The following is a 19,395-nucleotide window of genomic DNA, read 5'->3' as shown; positions in this document are numbered from 1 at the left end:
GTGTTATGTATTCTTATTTTCTGTTTGTTCTAGCTTTAGTTCATATGCAGTTTATTTATTGTTAAAGTGAATATAAAGTGCTGAAACTGCATATATGTATTGTATATTATATGGCTTGGTATTATTGCAGGATGTAAGTGTACTGTAATTATTTGATAAAAAAGTCACAAGTTTGATAATGCGTTTGTTTACCTTAATGTATTGATGAAATAATTCAGCCAGTGAACATGAAGCGGTTACCACGGTCCGAGCGGTTTACTACTGACTCAGACTCCACCAACGCTGCTCAAGAATGGCGTCACTGGCTCAAGGCATTCAAAAACTTCTCTCTAGCAGTACAGCAAACTACTCCCTCCATGGACAAGCTGGGTCTCCTGATGAACTACGTTGCTCCACGTGTGTTCGACTACATAGCTGACTGCACTACGTATAATGCTGCTGAAAAATCCCTAACAGAACTGTTTGTGAAGCCCAAGAATAAAGTATTCGCAAGGTATGTGCTTGCAACACGACACCTAGAACCCGGTGAGTCGCTAGACTTGTTTCTTCAGGCATTAAAGTTATTAGCTAAAGATTGCCAGTTCAAAGCAGTGACTGCTGTAGAAGCCAGTGATAACTATGTGAGAGATGCTTTCATTAATGCGCTAGGTTCTGCCACAATAAGGCAGTGCTTACTTGAAAATAAAACTTTAGACTTACAGTCAGCCTTTGACCAGGCACACACACTAGAAACGGCACAGAAACTTTCTGCCTCTTATGCTCAGCCAGGGGCTACAAACGCTGCCATGACACTCTCATTAGACCTAGAGGACTCAGGAGGACAAGAAAGTGTAGAAGAGGAGTTAGTTTAGTTCATTTATTATGCACCCTATACCCATCTTGTGGGTGGTAGTGGAAAGGGTTACAGAGGCACATAATGGGCTCAGGGACTGAACCCCACAATTCATTTAGTTAAGCAAGTTACAGTCTTGATGAGCTAGTTACAAAATTCAAAAAACATCTTCACATCATCATTGGGGCTCGAGATCGACCACAAGTACAGTTTCTAAATTAAGCAACTGACATATGTGGAGAACTAGTGTCACAACTGATAAGTTTGTCCTGCACACCGCCCCCCATCCAGAAGGCAGCGGTGGATAGTTACAGTCACTTAGTTACTACCTACAGTTAGTAAACTGGGGACTGGAAGGTGTTACGAACAGAGTGTGTGTGAGTGAAAGGTGTTAAGAACAGGAGGCGTGTGACTGGAGGGTTCACATAAACCAGTCACAAGCCTCGCAACATGTGTCGTTATTCACACGAACCAATCACAAGCCTCACAACATGTGTCGTTGTTCACACGAACCAATCACAAGCCTCACAACATGTGTCATTGTTCACACGAACCAATCACAAGTCTCACAACACGTGGGCCTCCTACGTCACCCCCTTGTTGATGGCCTGTGTTATTATGTTGCTCTCTAGTGTTCCCACAGGTGGCTGGGCTGCCTCTGTCACCCCTTGTTGATGGCCCGTGTTATAATGTTGCTTCCTAGTGTTCCCACAGGTGGCTGGGCTGCCTCCCTCACCCCTTGTTGATGGCTCGTTTTATGGTGTTGCTCCCTAGTGTTCCCACAGGTGGCTGGGCTGCCTCCCTCATCCCTTGTTGATGGCCCGTGTTATGGTGTTGCTCCCTAGTGTTCCCACAGGTGGCTGGGCTGCCTCACTCATCCCTTGTTGGTGGCCCGTGTTATGGTGTTGCTCCCTAGTGTTCCCACAGGTGGCTGGGCTGCCTCCCTCATCCCTTGTTGATGGCCCGTGTTATGGTGTTGCTCCCTAGTGTTCCCACAGGTGGCTGGGCTGCCTCCCTCACCCCTTGTTGATGGCCCGTGTTATGGTGTTGCTCCCTAGTGTTCCCACAGGTGGCTGGGCTGCCTCACTCAGCCCTTGTTGATGGCCCATGTTATGGTGTTGCTCCCTAGTGTTCCCACAGGTGGCTGGGCTGCCTCCCTCACCCCTTGTTGATGGCCCGTGTTATGGTGTTGCTCCCTAGTGTTCCCACAGGTGGCTGGGCTGCCTCCCTCACCCCTTGTTGATGGCCCGTGTTATGGTGTTGCTCCCTAGTGTTCCCACAGGTGGCTGGGCTGCCTCCCTCACCCCTTGTTGATGGCCCGTGTTATGGTGTTGCTCCCTAGTGTTTTCCACAGGTGGCTGGGCTGCCTCACTCATCCCTTGTTGGTGGCCCGTGTTATGGTGTTGCTCCCTAGTGTTCCCACAGGTGGCTGGGCTGCCTCCCTCACCCCTTGTTGATGGCCCGTGTTATGGTGTTGCTCCCTAGTGTTTTCCACAGGTGGCTGGGCTGCCTCACTCATCCCTTGTTGGTGGCCCGTGTTATGGTGTTGCTCCCTAGTGTTCCCACAGGTGGCTGGGCTGTCTCTGTCACCCCGTGTTGATGGCCCGTGTTATGGTGTTGCTCCCTAGTGTTTTCCACAGGTGGCTGAGCTGCCTCCCTCATCCCTTGTTGGTGGCTATGAGTCGCTCCAGCTTGCTGCGCTCGACCTCCCTCAGCATACTGGCGTCCAGGTCTCTGGCATTCCTGGGAAGTTTTCGGAGGTTGGGCGAAAGCTTGAGCAGCACCAGGTGGCCCCTGTGGGAGAAAGCTCCGTCATTCAACACCGTGGTCATAATGATGATGTGACCTGCGTCACTGGTGAAGTGAACTGATAGTGAGTGAGAGGAAGAGATATTGAGTGCTTATGAGAGTTAGGGAAAAATTTTCAGGAGGATAAGGCCTCAGGAATGTAAACAAAGTGAAATGAAGGATCATGTTACAAATTACCGTCATATTGTGGGAACTATGTTTTTACTTGATCAAAGTTCATCTACCCACGGGTGAGTTTCCAGGGGACAAGCGTGTGGGAGCAGGGAGAGAGGAGACGGAGGAAGGGCGAGTGTGAGCAGGGAGAGAGGGGGACGGAGGAAGGGTGAGTGTGAGCAGGGAGAGAGGGGACGGAGGAAGGGTGAGTGTAAGCAGGGAGAGAGGAGACGGAGGAAGGGTGAGTGTGAGCAGGGAGAGAGGGGACGGGGGAAGGGTGAGTGTGAGCAGGGAGAGAGGGGACGGAGGAAGGGTGAGTGTGAGCAGGGAGAGAAGAGACGGAGGAAGGGTGAGTGTGAGCAGGGAGAGAGGGGACGGAGGAAAGGTGAGTGTAAGCAAGGAGAGAGGGGATGGAGGAAGGGTGAGTGTGAGCAGGGAGAGAGGGGACGGGGGAAGGGCGAGTGTGAGCAGGGAGAGAGGGGGACGGAGGAAAGGTGAGTGTAAGCAAGGAGAGAGGGGACGGGGGAAGGGTGAGTGTGAGCAGGGAGGGAGAGAGAGGACGGGGAAAGGGTGAGTGTGAGCAGGGAAAGAGGGGACGGGGGAAGGGTGAGTGTGAGCAGGGAGAGAGGGGACGGGGGAAGGGTGAGTGTGAGCAGGGAGAGAGGGGACGGGGGAAGGGCGAGTGTGAGCAGGGAGAGAGGGGACGGGGGAAGGGTGAGTGTGAGCAGGGAGAGAGGGGACGGGGAAAGGGTGAGTGTGAGCAGGGAGAGAGGGGACGGAGGAAGGGTGAGTGTGAGCAGGGAGAGAGGGGACGGGGGAAGGGCGAGTGTGAGCAGGGAGAGAGGGGACGGGGGAAGGGTGAGTGTGAGCAGGGAGAGAGGGGACGGGGGAAGGGTGAGCGTGAGCAGGGAGAGAGGGGACGGGGGAAGGGTGAGTGTGAGCAGGGAGAGAGGGGACGGGGGAAGGGCGAGTGTGAGCAGGGAGAGAGGGGACGGGGGAAGGGTGAGTGTGAGCAGGGAGAGAGGGGACGGGGAAAGGGTGAGTGTGAGCAGGGAGAGAGGGGACGGGGAAAGGGTGAGTGTGAGCAGGGAGAGAGGGGACGGGGAAAGGGTGAGCGTGAGCAGGGGGAGAGGGGACGGGGGAAGGGTGAGCGTGAGCAGGGAGAGAGGGGACGGGGGAAGGGTGAGTGTGAGCAGGGAGAGAGGGGACGGGGAAAGGGTGAGTGTGAGCAGGGAGAGAGGGGACGGGGGAAGGGTGAGTGTGAGCAGGGAGAGAGGGGACGGGGGAAGGGCGAGTGTGAGCAGGGAGAGAGGGGACGGGGGAAGGGCGAGTGTGAGCAGGGAGAGAGGGGACGGGGGAAGGGTGAGTGTGAGCAGGGAGAGAAAGGACGGGGGAAGGGTGAGTGTGAGCAGGGAGAGAGGGGGACGGAGGAAAGGTGAGTGTGAGCAGGGAGAGAGGAGACGGAGGAAAGGTGAGTGTGAGCAGGGAGAGAGGGGACGGAGGAAAGGTGAGTGTGAGCAGGGAGAGAGGGGACGGAGGAAAGGTGAGTGTGAGCAGGAAGAGAAGGGACGGAGGAAAGGTGAGTGTGAGCAGGGAGAGAGGGGAGGGAGGAAAGGCGAGTGTGAGCAGGGAGAGAGGGGACGGGGGAAGGGTGAGTGTGAGCAGGGAGAGAAAGGACGGGGGAAGGGCGAGTGTGAGCAGGGAGAGAGGGGACGGGGGAAGGGTGAGTGTGAGCAGGGAGAGAAAGGACGGGGGAAGGGTGAGTGTGAGCAGGGAGAGAGGGGACGGGGGAAGGGTGAGTGTGAGCAGGGAGAGAGGGGAGGGAGGAAAGGCGAGTGCAAGCAGGGAGAGAGGGGGACGGAGGAAAGGTGAGTGTGAGCAGGGAGAGAGGAGACGGAGGAAAGGTGAGTGTGAGCAGGGAGAGAGGGGACGGAGGAAAGGTGAGTGTGAGCAGGGAGAGAGGGGAGGGAGGAAAGACGAGTGTGAGCAGGGAGAGAGGGGACGGGGGAAGGGTGAGTGTGAGCAGGGAGAGAGGGGAGGAGGAAAGCTAGGCGAGTGTGAGCAGGGAGAGAGGGGACGGAGGAAAGGTGAGTGTGAGCAGGGAGAGAGGGGACGGAGGAAGGGTGAGTGTGAGCAAGGAGAGAGGGGACGGAGGAAGGGTGAGTGTGAGCAAGGACAGAGGGGACGGAGGAAGGGTGAGTGTAAGCAGGGAGAGAGGGGACGGAGGAAAGGTGAGTGTGAGCAGGGAGAGAGGGGACGGAAGAAGGGTGAGTGTGAGCAGGGAGAGAGGGGACGGAGGAAGGGTGAGTGTGAGCAGGGAGAGAGGGGACGGAGGAAAGGCGAGTGTGAGCAGGGAGAGAGGGGACGGAGGAAGGGCGAGTGTGAGCAGGAAGAGAGGGGACGGAGGAAAGGTGAGTGTGAGCAGGGAGAGAGGGGACGGAGGAAGGGTGAGTGTGAGCAGGAAGAGAGGGGACGGAGGAAAGGTGAGTGTGAGCAGGGAGAGAGGGGGACGGGGGAAGGGTGAGTGTGAGCAGGGAGAGAGGGGACGGAGGAAGGGTGAGTGTGAGCAGGGAGAGAGGGGACGGAGGAAGGGTGAGTGTGAGCAGGGAGAGAGGGGACGGAGGAAGGGTGAGTGTGAGCAGGGCCTACTACCAAAACTGGACGAATCACTTCCAAAACGACACACCCTGGACGCAAACACAGTGGCCTCCTTACCAGAGCCTCAGATATTAACACCAAGTAAGGCTTCTAGCACTTCCACTAACACGATAACATCATTTATATTTGCCAACATCCAGGGTATAAAAACACGCAAAACCAACAAAGTTCAATTTATAGATGGTCTCCTTCATGAGGCAAATGCAGTGTTTGCAGCCCTAACAGAAACCCACACAAAGGACTACCATGATGGTGAAATATGGATCTCAGAGTACAATCTTTTCAGATGTGATAGGAAACACCGGCTTCAGGGTGGGGTCAGCCTCTACATCAAAGACACACTCATCTGTACTGAGCTGCTAAACACCTCAAATGATATGGTGGAAGTGCTGATAATCAAAATAGAGATTTTAAATGTAGTTATTGTCCTTGTATATAAGTCACCGGAGGCAAACCCTCAGCAGTTTAAAGACCAACTAATGAAAATAGAGCACTGCTTGGAAAACCTCACAAATCCAGCTCCGAACATCATCCTGCTTGGGGACTTCAACCTACGGCACCTGAAATGGAAGCACCTGGCTAATACAGTAATATCAGAAAGAATACCAGGAAGTAGCCTATATGAACAGGCACATGCAAATGACCTGCTACGGATGTGCGACAGGTTTGCCTTAAACCAGCAAATTGTAGAACCAACTAGGAAGGAGAACACGCTGGACCTCATTTTCACTAATAATGATGAATTGATCAGGAACATAATGATTACAAATACCTGTTACTCAGATCACAACTTAATTGAAGTTATGACAACCATGGGGAGTAGACCTTCAAAACCAGTCCAGATTCCCGGTGGAGGAGATTTCAGCAAATTCAACTTCAATAATAAACAGATAAACTGGGAGCAAATAAACCAGGACTTCACAGAAATAAACTGGGAAGAACAGCTAGAAAATGCAAACCTGAACCAGTGCCTGGAAAAAATAAGCTCAGTGGCACTAGAAATATGTTCAAACTGCATACCTCTAAGAAAAAAGAGGAAGAGATGCAGATTGGAACGGGAACGTCGTTCCCTATATAGGCGAAGAAAACGAATCGCGGAACAACTTGAGAGTCGCACCCTATCTCAAGAACGGCGAAGAAGGTTAGGTACAGTGTGACGGTAACGCGTTGGTGTTCGGCTGTTCAAAAGCTAGGGGTATGGCCTCGTCACATAGAAACAAAAAAATAGAAAATCTGGAACTTCGTCTGTGGTAAGGTAATGAGAAGACACACAAAACACAAGTAAATTTAACAATGCGATTTTAATTACGTTAGAAAAAGCAAAACATGAATAAAATGGACATACAAATTCGTATAATAAAATCAATCAATCAAAATAATAAGAATAATCAAATGACAAAATGAAAAGTTACGTTAAGACAAGTGAGTAATAACAAGTGAACAATATACAATCAAATAAGAGGTGCAGGAATATTGGCGTTAAGCTATCACCTCTCTTAGTACACGTAAGCCACAGCTTAGTCTACCAAGGAGACGTGTTAACCTGATGAAAGCACTGGATATTCTGAGAGCGGTAGGTCGTGTGGCCCCAGACATCAGGTAGTGTGGGGGGCTGGAGGGCAGGTGCAACTGGACACGCAGCCAATCAGCGATGAGCAAGCGACAGACAGGTAGTTTGGTGGTTCGAGGTGGAGCAGGTGTTCCTGGCTGCATACTTTTTGCGCTCTGGCAAACCATGGAGATGTAGTTGTTGGATATTTCTTCCATACTTGTTTTATATAGATGTATAGCAACGTATTTTGGAGGGAAGAGCAGGTTCAATCTCTTGAAGGAGATTATCGTCACAACTCTCCCCCGAAGCCTGCGGTTCTGGAAGAAGTACGTCGTTCTGTGGTGGAGTAATAGATGGAGTCGCTTCTACTTCATAAACTCTGGAGAGGGCATCGGCTATGATGTTGTCAGAACCCTTGATATAGCGGATCTCCAGGTTGAAATCTTGTAAATACAAAGCCCATCGTAGAAGACGCTGGTTAGTGAATTGGGCTTGATGTAGGAAGCGGAGAGGGTTGTGGTCTGAGAAGATGGTGATAGACCTGGCGCCTTGTAGGTACGGAGCAAAGTGTTGGAGGTTCAGGACGATGGATAGTAGCTCCTTTTCAATAGTGCTGTAGTTCCTCTGGTGTGGTTTCAATTTGTAGCTGTAGTAGCTGACAGGTAGAACCTCCTCGCCTCGTTGTTGCATCAGGACACCACCAACGCCGGTATCACTAGCGTCGACCTGAAGGACGAAAGGCTTGGTGATATCCAGGTTGATGGTGAGGCCGGCTGTCAGGAGCTTGGAGAACAGACGTCGCAGCTGGAGCAGATGTTCACTCCAGGTGTTGGATGCTACGACGATATCGTCCAGGTAGGCGTATGTGTTATCCAAGCCCTGGATGACACGGTTGACAGCTCTCTGAAAGGTGGCCGGGGCATTACATAGTCCGAAAGGAAGGCGTTCATATCTGAAAAGTCCAAAAGGAGTGATGAAGGCAGATATCTCTTTAGCGCGCTCTGTTAGACACACTTGATAGTACCCCTTAAGCAAGTCCACTTGGGACAAGTACTGGGCACTACCAATGGCATCAAGGATGTCATCTATCCTAGGCAAGGGGTAAGCATCCTTGACAGTTACTTTATTGAGTTTTCGATAGTCAGTACATAACCGCACCTTACCTTGGGGTTTGGGCACCAAGATACAGGGTGAGGCCCAGGGGGACTCACAAGGTGTAGCCAGTCCATGATCCAAGAGGTACTGCACCTCAGCACGCATGACTTCCTTCTTGCTCGGGCTGATTCGGTAGAAGGGTTGACGAATCGGCCGGGTGTCGGGGAGCAGTTGGATGTCGTGCTGGGTAACATTACACTCTTGGGGGTCATCTCGGAACAACTCCTGATGTTCTCTGAAGATCTTGACAAGAGGTGCACTAGGATTATCCTGAAAGTATTTGGGAAGATCATTAAGGATTTCGGAATTAGAAAGCGCTGACTCCTTGTCAGTGCTTTCGGGAGGAGAAGCTGGGAAGGTCTCGCTGTGGATGTAGGGTTCTGTGAAGGTAGAATAATTGATTAGGACAGTGGGAGGAGTACTATTATATTGCTTCAGGAGGTTGACGTGGCACAGCTGGGTCTTCCGCCGCCTATCTGGAGTCTCAATAACGTAGTTGTTGTTATTTCTGCACTCTTTGACGCGGTAGGGTCCTGAAAACCTGTTTTGTAAAGGTGAACCTGGGATAGGGAAGTATGCTAGGATGAAGTCTCCCGGCTTAAATTTTCTTACTTTGCTGGTCTGGTCGTAATGAGTCTTCATCCTCTCCTGGGCTTTCAATAGATTATCATGGGCAAAACGGTGGACTCTCTCTAGAATGTGTTGAAGGTTTTGAAGAAACTGGGGCACATTCTGATGCTCACTGAAGGTGGCATCTCGGAGAGAGTCTTTGAAAGCCTTAAGGGGAGTACGGCACTTACGGCCGTAGAGCATCTCATAAGGAGATACTCCTAGGGACTCATTGGGAAGACTTCTGTAAATACACATTATAAGGTCGATTTGCTTATCCCAATCCTTAGAGGTTTCACTACAAAACTTTTTCAAGAGTGCTTTGATAGTCTGATGACTACGTTCAAGAGAACCCTGTGAAGCAGGATGATAGGGGCTGGACAATACCTGTTTGATGTTGAACTCCTCCAGTGTCCTTTTGAAGAGATCACTGGTGAAGTTGGTACCACAGTCGCTCTGAATCTCCCTGGGAAATCCGTATTGAGTGAAGATCTTCAATAGATGTTTTATAACTGTAGCAGCCGTGATGTTCTTCACTGGAACTGCTATGGGAAATCTGGTGGTAGGACACAGGATGGTTAAGATATAGGCGTTACCTGAACTGGTCCGAGGTAAAGGACCAACACAGTCTATTATAAGTCTGTGGAAAGGTTCCGCAGGCACCTGTATGGGAATCAGTGGCGCTCTGGGAATAGAGATGTTCGGTTTGCCTGCCATCTGACATGTATGACACTGTTTTACGTACTGTTTGACGCTATTTACCATACCTGGCCAGTAGTAGTCTTGACGAATTCCATGGTAAGTCTTGTTGAATCCGTAGTGGGAGAGTGCTCCGTGGGCCAGGTGTAGAATAATGGGCCGCAGGCTGGTAGGAATCACAAGTTGTTCGATGTTGGCCCAATCGTCCTCCTCCTTCAGTTTACTGGGTCTATATCTGCGGTAGAGCAAGTCGTTCTCTAGGAAGAACCCAGGAATACTGTCGGGTGGAGTCTCAGCCTGGAAAAACAATGGTGTTAAAGTAAGATCTTCCCTCTGCAACTTACGGAACTCCAACTTGGTCAGATGCGGGGGTAGTTTCTGAGGGTCTTGAGGGACAGCGGTAGCAGTAGAGTCAGCTGGCTGTGGACGTGCGGCTTGTGCACGGGTGGTCACGAGAACCGGAGGAGAACTTCATCACTCTCTTGAACCTCTGCTGGAACATACGCTAGAATAGGGTTAATTGGCACGGAGTTACACACCTGGGGTTTGTCCATGACGATCAGGTTGGTTGGTTGCAGGTCTTCTGCCAAGTCGTTGCCTAGGAGAAGTTGCACTCCAGGCATGGGAAAAGGCTTTTCCCTGACGGCGACTTGGACTTCTCCGTTCACGTAGGGACAATCCAGGTGGACTCTGGCGAGAGGGTATGGAGTGGTAGCAGTGAGGTCAGTGATGAAGACAGTTTCTCTGGTGTAGGCGATGTTGGGCACAGCCGACTTCAAGATGATCGATTGAAGAGCCGCTGTCCCTGGAAACACAAACCGTAACTGTCTCTATTTTCCGCTTGTTACAACTTGCAATAAAGTTGTTATATCTTGGCTTAACGTGTTTATGACGTATTAGAACATTGTTACAACTTGCTATATTGGTTGTTATAACTGGTTAGGAGGAGTTAAAACTTGTTCGAACGTTGTAGCAACGTCGTAGTTTCGGTGTGTGTTTGGCGGGGTGCCCCTCAAGATCTTCAATTTGAAACGTCCCTCCGGATTTGAACCGTTGGCAGAGACAGTTCCAGTATACAGGTGGTTACTGAAAAGAGAAAGATCATTAACATGAACACCAACATTCATCACAGGCTTACCGGACTTAGGAGGAGTTGGTTTGGGTTTCTGTGGGTCAGTGGTTCCCTTGTATTGAGACTTACCACACTTGTCTATGGTATGTCCATAGAGTCTACAATACTTGCAGTACAATTGCGAGCCAGCTTGATCGGTGCTCACTTTCTCGTAACTGTACCACGACTTCTTACTGGAGGATGGTTCGGGTGTCAGCCGGTGGATGAGGCTGTAAGTGTCAGCCGACTTAGCACACTTCAGGTAGTCGGTTTCTTCTTTATCTGCCTAGTATAGACGGACAGGAGGCGGCACACGCCTCAAGAATTCTTCAACTAGCATCAGGTTGACGAGTTCTGTAAAAGTAGAGACATGTGCTGCTTCCAGCCATTTCATGAAATATCTCCGTTTTGTGTTAGCAAACTCGAGGAAGGTAGTGGTACTTGCCTTCTGGTGGTCACGGAATTTCCTTCGATAACTTTCTGTGGAGAGGAGGTAGGCGTCCAACACTGCTTGTTTCAGAGTCTGGTAGTCATTCTCAGACGCCAAAGTACTGAGTGTGACTGCAGCTCTACCTGTAAGATGGACTCTGAGAAGTGTGGCCCATTGGTCGACAGGCCAACTGAGTTGATTAGCAAGGGTTTCAAAGGTGGTGAAAAACACATCAACTTCTGCTTCTACATAGGATGGCATTAACTTACTTGCATGTGATATATTAAAACTGACGGGAAGATTGGCAGTAGCTTGCTGGCGTTGAGCGAGGTGTGAAGTTTCCAACGTGTATTCTCGTTGACGACACTCTAGAGCCAGAGTCGCTTGTTGCTTGTCATGTTCGCGTTGCATCTCCAACTCGCGTCGTTTGGTTTCAAGCTGTACGCGTTCCCGCTCCTGGAGCATTGCAACCTCACGTTCCTGGAGGGCGAGTTCACGTTCCTTGAGGGCGATTTCTCGTTCATGTTCTTCCTTCCTCAAGGCAGTTTCACGTTCCTTGAGGGCGATTTCTCGTTCTTGTTCTTCTCTTCGTATGGCAGCTGCTCGTTCTGGTTGTTTGAGGGCTTCCCTTTGCTGCTCGCGTTCAATCTTGGCCAGCTCTAGTTTGAGTTTCATCGTTGCCAAATCAGTTTTATCTGCAATATAGTAAGTTTCATGAGTTTCAGAGTCTATCTTACCTTGCTCTAAGAAATGATCCAGCAACAGGTTGTGTATTTCACTCTTGTTGGCTTGGTAGGGAACTGTTAGTTGATACTCATGTGCAAGAGTTTGTAATTCAGTCTTCTTGGCATGACTTAAAGTCCCTATTGCACCTGCTGGATCTGCACGGAAAGCTTGGAGACGAAACATGGTGAAATTAGCAAATAAATGTACAACGAATATACAGTTATAGTGAATGTCAGAAACAGGACAACGTGGCAACTGGTACCTATCCTGTGGAATCTTTAACAATTAAAGTTAAGTACAAGATGTTATAAATAAATAAATAAATATGTTTATTCAGGTAAGGTACATACATACAAGTGATGTTACATTAATGGATTGATATATAGATAGAGCTAGTACATACAATGCCTAAAGCCACTATTACGCAATGCGTTTCGGGCAAGAAAAACATTAATATCTAGAACTTAATACTAATTGAGCATAAAGAATAAAAAGTGTTGAAAACAAATACAAATTAAGATAAAAAAAAGGGGGAACATGACTGAAAAAGCAGCACAAATACAATAGGTTGACAAACAGTGTTGATTAAAAAAAAAAAATAATAATAATAAAATAAAATAACAGACATGGGTTGACAATAAAGGAGTGAGGTGGGTTACAGGGAATTTATTAGGTAGTGTTTAGTTTTTATCTTAAACTGGTTGAGAGAGGTACAGTCTTTAACATGGTTGGGAAGGTCATTCCACATTCTGGGTCCCTTGATTTGTAGAGCATTTCTAGTTTGATTAAGTCGTACTCTAGGAATATCAAAACTGTATTTATTCCTGGTGTGGTGCTCATGGGTTCTGTTACAACCTTCAATGAAGCTTTTGAGGTCAGGATTGGCATTACAGTTCAGCGTTTTATATATGTATAATACACAAGAGAGAATGTGCAGTGACTTAATATCTAACATATTCAGAGATTTGAGTAAGGGTACCGAGTGATGTCTGGGGCCAGAGTTGGTTATTGTCCTAATAGCAGCTTTGTGTTGGGTAATGAGAGGACGTAAATGATTTTGGGTAGTAGAACCCCAAGCACAAATACCATAGTTGAGGTATGGATAGATGAGGGAGTAATAGAGAGTAACCAGGGCAGGGCGGGGTACATAATATCTGATCTTAGAAAGAATGCCAACAGTTTTTGAAACTTTTTTTGATATATTTAGAATGTGACCCTGGAAATTCAGCTTGTGGTCGATGAGAACGCCAAGGAATTTGCCATCTAATTTGTTACAAATTTGGGTATTGTTTATTTTGAGATTTATCTGATTAGAGGATTTATTGCCAAACAGAATATAAAACGTTTTGTCAATGTTAAGGGTGAGTTTGTTGGCAGTTAGCCAAAGATGGACTTTCTCTAGCTCAGTATTTACTGTGGCATTTAGAGCAAGGGGGTCAGGACTGGAGTAAATGAAGGTTGTGTCGTCAGCAAATAGAATTGGTTTGAGGTGTTGGGAGGCATTTGGAAGGTCATTAATGTAGATGAGAAAGAGGAGAGGGCCAAGTATGCTGCCCTGAGGAACACCAATGTTGATGGGTAGGGTGGGAGAAATTGTATTATTCACAGAAACATACTGGAGCCTGTCAGTAAGATAAGATTTGAGGTATTGCAGGGAGTGTCCTCTGACTCCATAATGATGTAATTTAAGAAGAAGGTTTTGATGGTTGACAGTGTCAAAAGCCTTACGTAGGTCCACAAATAACCCAACAGGAAACTCCTTTTTATCAAGAGCTGCGTGAATTAAGTTAATCATACTAATAAGTGCATCGTTAAATGTACATCTTGTCTTGTTGGAAATCTTGTACCCGGTACTCATGTAAGAGGATAAGGGCAAGAAAATCCTACTAACAAATGAAACAGTTTCGAAAACAAATGAAACAGTTAATTGCCTCAAAAGTAAAATTGGTAGTCCAAGGATGTAGGCATACCTTGCCGAGTCTCTATAGGACATAAAGCAAGTTTTTCCTACTGAAATTAATATGATACTTACAGAATAAGCGAACTTTTGTGCTCTGAAAAAGTAAGCTAATTCCCTACCGTTGTATGTATCATCATCTCTGACTGACGTGTAGGGGTGCGAGGTGCCAACTGGTGACGAGAACTGCTGCTGAGGTCCCAATTCAGCAACTAAAGTTCGAGCTAGAGGAACTATGGCCCTCTTTGTCCTCCTACAGTCAGATTGCAGAAGATTAGGTGCACTTGACCCGGGGCAGACCACAGTACCAGGGTACCAATATGATGATCTGTCTAAAATGAGAAATATCCAAGGGACAAAGATGGTAAACACGAGTAATAACACGGAGGGAGAGATGACCAATTAAGAGTATGACTGAGGCCTACAGTCACCACGTAATCCAAAGTTGTCTCACCTTCACCATATGCTACTCTCGTAATGCACAATACACCGCACCATATAAAAAATGAAATTGAATATGAAAAATAATAAAAGCTACGTTAACAAAGTTAAATACGCTTACCATAAATTACTACTTGGCACCAGTACCTGAGTGAAGCTCCTAGGACAGGTCCCCACTTAATGTGACGGTAACGCGTTGGTGTTCGGCTGTTCAAAAGCTAGGGGTATGGCCTCGTCACATAGAAACAAAAAAATAGAAAATCTGGAACTTCGTCTGTGGTAAGGTAATGAGAAGACACACAAAACACAAGTAAATTTAACAATGCGATTTTAATTACGTTAGAAAAAGCAAAACATGAATAAAATGGACATACAAATTCGTATAATAAAATCAATCAATCAAAATAATAAGAATAATCAAATGACAAAATGAAAAGTTCCATTAAGACAAGTGAGTAATAACAAGTGAATAATATACAATCAAATAAGAGGTGCAGGAATATTGGCTTTAAGCTATCACCTTAGTACATGTAAGCCACAGCTTAGTCTACCAAGGAGACGTGTTAACCTGATGAAAGCACTGGATATTCTGAGAGCGGTAGGTCGTGTGGCCCCAGACATCAGGTAGTGTGGGGGGGTGGAGGGCAGGTGCAACTGGACACGCAGCCAATCAGCGATGAGCAAGCGACAGACAGGTAGTTTGGCGGTTCGAGGTGGAGCAGGTGTTCCTGGCTGCATACGTTTTGCGCTCTGGCAAACCTTGGAGATGTAGTTGTTGGATATTTCTTCCATACTTGTTTTATATAGATGTATAGCGACGTATTTTGGAGGGAAGAGCAGGCTCAATCTCTTGAAGGAGATTATCGTCACAAGAGAAATAGAAACAATTGAACGGAAGCTACAAGAATCATACAAAACCCAGGAGAGGCAAAGAGAGCAAAAGGCCATCAGTGAAATAGAAAGAAATCCGAAATATTTTTTCTCCTATGCAAAATCAAGATCAAAAACCACATCTAGTATCGGGCCCCTGCGAAAGGGAGATGGAACTTTCACCGATGACAACAAAGAAATGAGCGAGCTACTGAGGACGCAGTACGATTCTGTTTTCAGCGAGCCATTAAACACACTAAAGATTGATAACCCAAATGAATTTTTCATGGATACGATACCAACATCAAATCATATATCAGACGTCACCCTATCCCCACTGGATTTTGAAGAAGCCATAAACAGTATGCCTATGCACTCTGCACCAGGCCCGGTTTCTTGGAACTCCGTATTCATAAAGAACTGTAAAAAACCACTATCTGGCGTTATTCCTGATATACTAAAAACAGCAGAGATAGCACCACTTCATAAAGGAGGAAATAAGGCAGAGGCAAAAAATTACAGACTGATAGCGCTAACATCGCACATCATAAAAATTTTTGAGAGAGTGCTAAGAAGTAAAATGACAAAATACATGGAATCACAGCAACTCCATAACCCCGGACAACATGGTTTCAGAACAGGGCGCTCTTGCCTGTCGCAGTTGCTGGACCACTATGATATGGCATTGGATGCTATGGAAGACAAACATAACGCGGATGTAATTTACACAGATTTTGCAAAAGCTTTTGATAAATGTGACCATGGTGTTATTGCACATAAAATGCGTTCAAAAGGAATTACCGGAAAAATAGGCAGATGGATCTACAATTTCCTGACCAACAGAACCCAATGTGTAATAGTCAACAAAATAAAATCCAGCCCATCAACCGTGAAGAGCTCAACCCGTTCTCGCAAATTCGTAAAGTCAATATTGACTTATTAACTACGTGCATAGGTGATATACTAAACATAATAGATACCCTTAAAAAGATTCATAGAAAACACCGACCTTACCTAACCTTGTTAGTATCTTAAGATAAGCATCTTATTGCTTCGTAATTACAATTATTACTTAACCTATACCTATTATAGGTTAGGTAATAATTGTAATTACGAAGCAATAAGATGCTTATCTTAAGATGCTAACAAGGTTAGGTAAGGTCGGTGTTTTCTATGAATCTTTTTAAGGGTATCTATTATGTTAAGTATGTCACCTATGCACATATTTAATAAGTCAATATTGACTTATTAAATTTGCGAGAACGGGTTGAAGAGCTCAGTCCCCCAGGGTACTGTGCTTGCTCCAGTACTTTTTCTCATCCTCATTTCGGACATAGACAAGAACACAACCTATAGCACTGTATCATCCTTTGCAGATGACACTAGGATCTTCATGAGAGTAGGCAACATAGAGGACACGGCGAACCTCCAGTCAGATGTAGATCAGGTCTTTCTATGGGCTACAGAAAATAATATGGTGTTTAACGAAGATAAGTTCCAGCTCATGCGCTATGGAAAATATGAAAATATAAAAACGGAAACCACGTACAGAACTCAGGCAAATCATAACATAGAACGAAAAGGCGATGTAAAGGATCTGGGTGTACTCATGTCGGAAGACCTTACCTTTAAAGAACACAATAAAGTAGCCGTCACAACTGCAAGAAAAATGACAGGTTGGATAACAAGAACTTTTCACACTAGAGATGCTATACCGATGATGATACTTTTCAAAACGCTTGTGCTCTCTAGAGTGGAGTACTGCTGCACAATGACAGCACCTTTCAAAGCTGGAGAAATTGCTGACCTGGAGAGCGTGCAGAGATCCTTTACTGCTAGAATCCACTCAGTAAAACATCTAAACTATTGGGACCGACTAAAGAGCCTAAAACTGTACTCCCTTGAGCGCAGGCGGGAGAGGTACATAATAATTTACACGTGGAAAATATTAGAGGGGCTGGTCCCAAACCTGCACACAAAAATAACATCACATGAGACCAGAAGACATGGCAGGATGTGCAGAATACCCCCGTTGAAAAACAGAGGTGCAACTGGTACTCTGAGAGAGAACTCTATCAACATCAGAGGCCCGAGACTGTTCAACACGCTTCCACTACACATAAGGGACATAACTGGCCGACCCCTCACAGTGTTCAAGAGAGAACTGGATAAGTACCTTCAAAGGTTACCTGATCAACCAGGCTGTGACTCGTACGTCAGGCTGCGAGCAGCCGCGTCCAACAGCCTGGTTGATCAGTCCGGCAACCAGGAGGCCTGGTCGACGACCGGGCCGCGGGGACGCGAAGCCCCGGAAGCACCTCAAGGTAACCTCAAGGTAAGGGAGAGAGGGGACGGAGGAAAGGTGAGTGTGAGCAGGGAGAGAGGGGGACGGGGGAAGGGTGAGTGTGAGCAGGGAGAGAGGGGACGGAGGAAGGGCGAGTGTGAGCAGGGAGAGAGGGGACGGGGGAAGGGCGAGTGTGAGCAGGGAGAGAGGAGACGGGGGAAGGGCGAGTGTGAGCAGGGAGAGAGGGGACGGAGGAAAGGTGAGTGTGAGCAGGGAGAGAGGGGACGAAGGAAAGGTGAGTGTGAGCAGGGAGAGAGGGGACGGAGGAAAGGTGAGTGTGAGCAGGGAGAGAGGGGACGGGGGAAGGGCGAGTGTGAGCAGGGAGAGAGGGGACGGAGGAAAGGTGAGTGTGAGCAGGGAGAGAGGAGACGGAGGAAGGGTGAGTGTGAGCAGGGAGAGAGGGGACGGAGGAAGGGTGAGTGTGAGCAGGGAGAGAGGGGACGGAGGAAAGGGTGAGTGTGAGCAGGGAGAGAGGGGACGGAGGAAAGGTGAGTGTGAGCAGGGAGAGAGGGGACGGAGGAAAGGTGAGTGTGAGCAGGGAGAGAGGGAGACGGAGGAAGGGTGAGTGTGAGCAGGGAGAGAGGGGACGGAGGAAAGGTGAGTGTGAGCAGGGAGAGAGGGGACGGAGGAAAGGTGAGTGTGAGCAGGGAGAGAGGGGGGACGGAGGAAGGGTGAGTGTGAGCAGGGAGAGAGGGGGGACGGAGGAAGGGTGAGTGTGAGCAGGGAGAGAGGGAGACGGAGGAAGGGTGAGTGTGAGCAGGGAGAGAGGGAGACGGAGGAAGGGTGAGTGTGAGCAGGGAGAGAGGGGACGGAGACAGGGTGAATGTGAGCAGGGAGAGAGGGGGGACGGAGGAAGGGTGAGTGTGAGCAGGGAGAGAGGGGACGGAGACAGGGTGAATGTGAGCAGGGAGAGAGGGGGGACGGAGGAAGGGTGAGTGTGAGCAGGGAGAGAGGGGGACGGAGGAAAGGTGAGTGTAATTAGAAGGAAGTATTGTTTAATATGTGTTTACAGGAATTGTTGAATGATTACTACGGTCGTCTTAGTGGCACGGTGTCTTAGTGGCACGGTCGTCTTAGTGGCACGGTGTCTTAGTGGCACGGTGTCTTAGTGGCACGGTATCTTAGTGGCACGGTCGTCTTAGTGGCACGGTCATATTAGTGGCACGGTTGTCTTAGTGGCACGGTCATATTAGTGGCACGGTCGTCTTAGTGGCACAGTCGTCTTAGTGGCACGGTCGTCTTAGTGGCACGGTTGTCTTAGTGACACGGTCATATTAGTGGCACGGTTGTCTTAGTGGCACGGTCATATTAGTGGCACGGTTGTCTTAGTGGCACGGTTGTCTTAGTGGCACGGTTGTCTTAGTGGCACGGTCATATTAGTGGCACGGTCGTCTTAGTGGCACGGTCGTCTTAGTGGCACGGTTGTCTTAGTGGCACGGTCGTCTTAGTGGCACGGTGTCTTAGTGGCACGGTCATATTAGTGGCACGGTCGTCTTAGTGGCACGGTCGTCTTAGTTGCACGGTTGTCTTAGTGGCACGGTCATATTAGTGGCACGGTCGTCTTAGTGGCACGGTTGTCTTAGTGGCACGGTTGTCTTAGTGGCACGGTCATATTAGTGGCACGGTCGTCTTAGTGGCACGGTCGTCTTAGTGACACGGTGTCTTAGTGGCACGGTCGTCTTAGTGGCACGGTGTCTTAGTGGCACGGTGTCTTAGTGGCACGGTGTCTTAGTGGCACGGTCGTCTTAGTGGCACGGTCATATTAGTGGCACGGTTGTCTTAGTGGCACGGTCATATTAGTGGCACGGTCGTCTTAGTGGCACGGTTGTCTTAGTGGCACGGTTGTCTTAGTGGCACGGTCGTCTTAGTGGCACGGTCATATTAGTGGCACGGTCATATTAGTGGCACGGTCGTCTTAGTGGCACGGTCATATTAGTGGCACGGTCGTCTTAGTGGCACGGTTGTCTTAGTGGCACGGTTGTCTTAGTGGCACGGTCGTCTTAGTGGCACGGTTGTCTTAGTGGCACGGTCATATTAGTGGCACGGTTG

At 48.3% G+C, this 19,395-nt stretch overlaps 2 protein-coding genes across 2 annotated transcripts in view; one reads left to right on the top strand and one right to left on the bottom strand.

Annotated features, from left to right (window-relative positions):
* Positions 1-227: 227 nt before the first annotated feature.
* Positions 228-851, top strand: LOC138357153 (uncharacterized). Its single transcript, XM_069313807.1, has one exon. It carries the CDS (start codon positions 228-230, stop codon positions 849-851), a length of 624 nt encoding a protein of 207 aa, XP_069169908.1.
* The window catches only part of LOC123771540 (dynein axonemal intermediate chain 1), a 312,924-nt gene continuing 294,371 nt past the window's right edge, over positions 843-19,395 (bottom strand). Inside the window, exon 15 of the mRNA XM_069313626.1 lies at positions 843-2,626. Coding sequence (XP_069169727.1) covers positions 2,491-2,626 — 136 coding nt within the window. The 3' untranslated portion in view covers positions 843-2,490. The remainder of the gene's footprint in view (positions 2,627-19,395) is intronic.

The sequence above is a fragment of the Procambarus clarkii genome, chromosome 76 (genome assembly GCF_040958095.1).
Source record: "Procambarus clarkii isolate CNS0578487 chromosome 76, FALCON_Pclarkii_2.0, whole genome shotgun sequence".
Classification (NCBI taxonomy): domain Eukaryota; kingdom Metazoa; phylum Arthropoda; class Malacostraca; order Decapoda; family Cambaridae; genus Procambarus; species Procambarus clarkii.
This window is presented reverse-complemented; position numbering and strand designations above follow the sequence as displayed.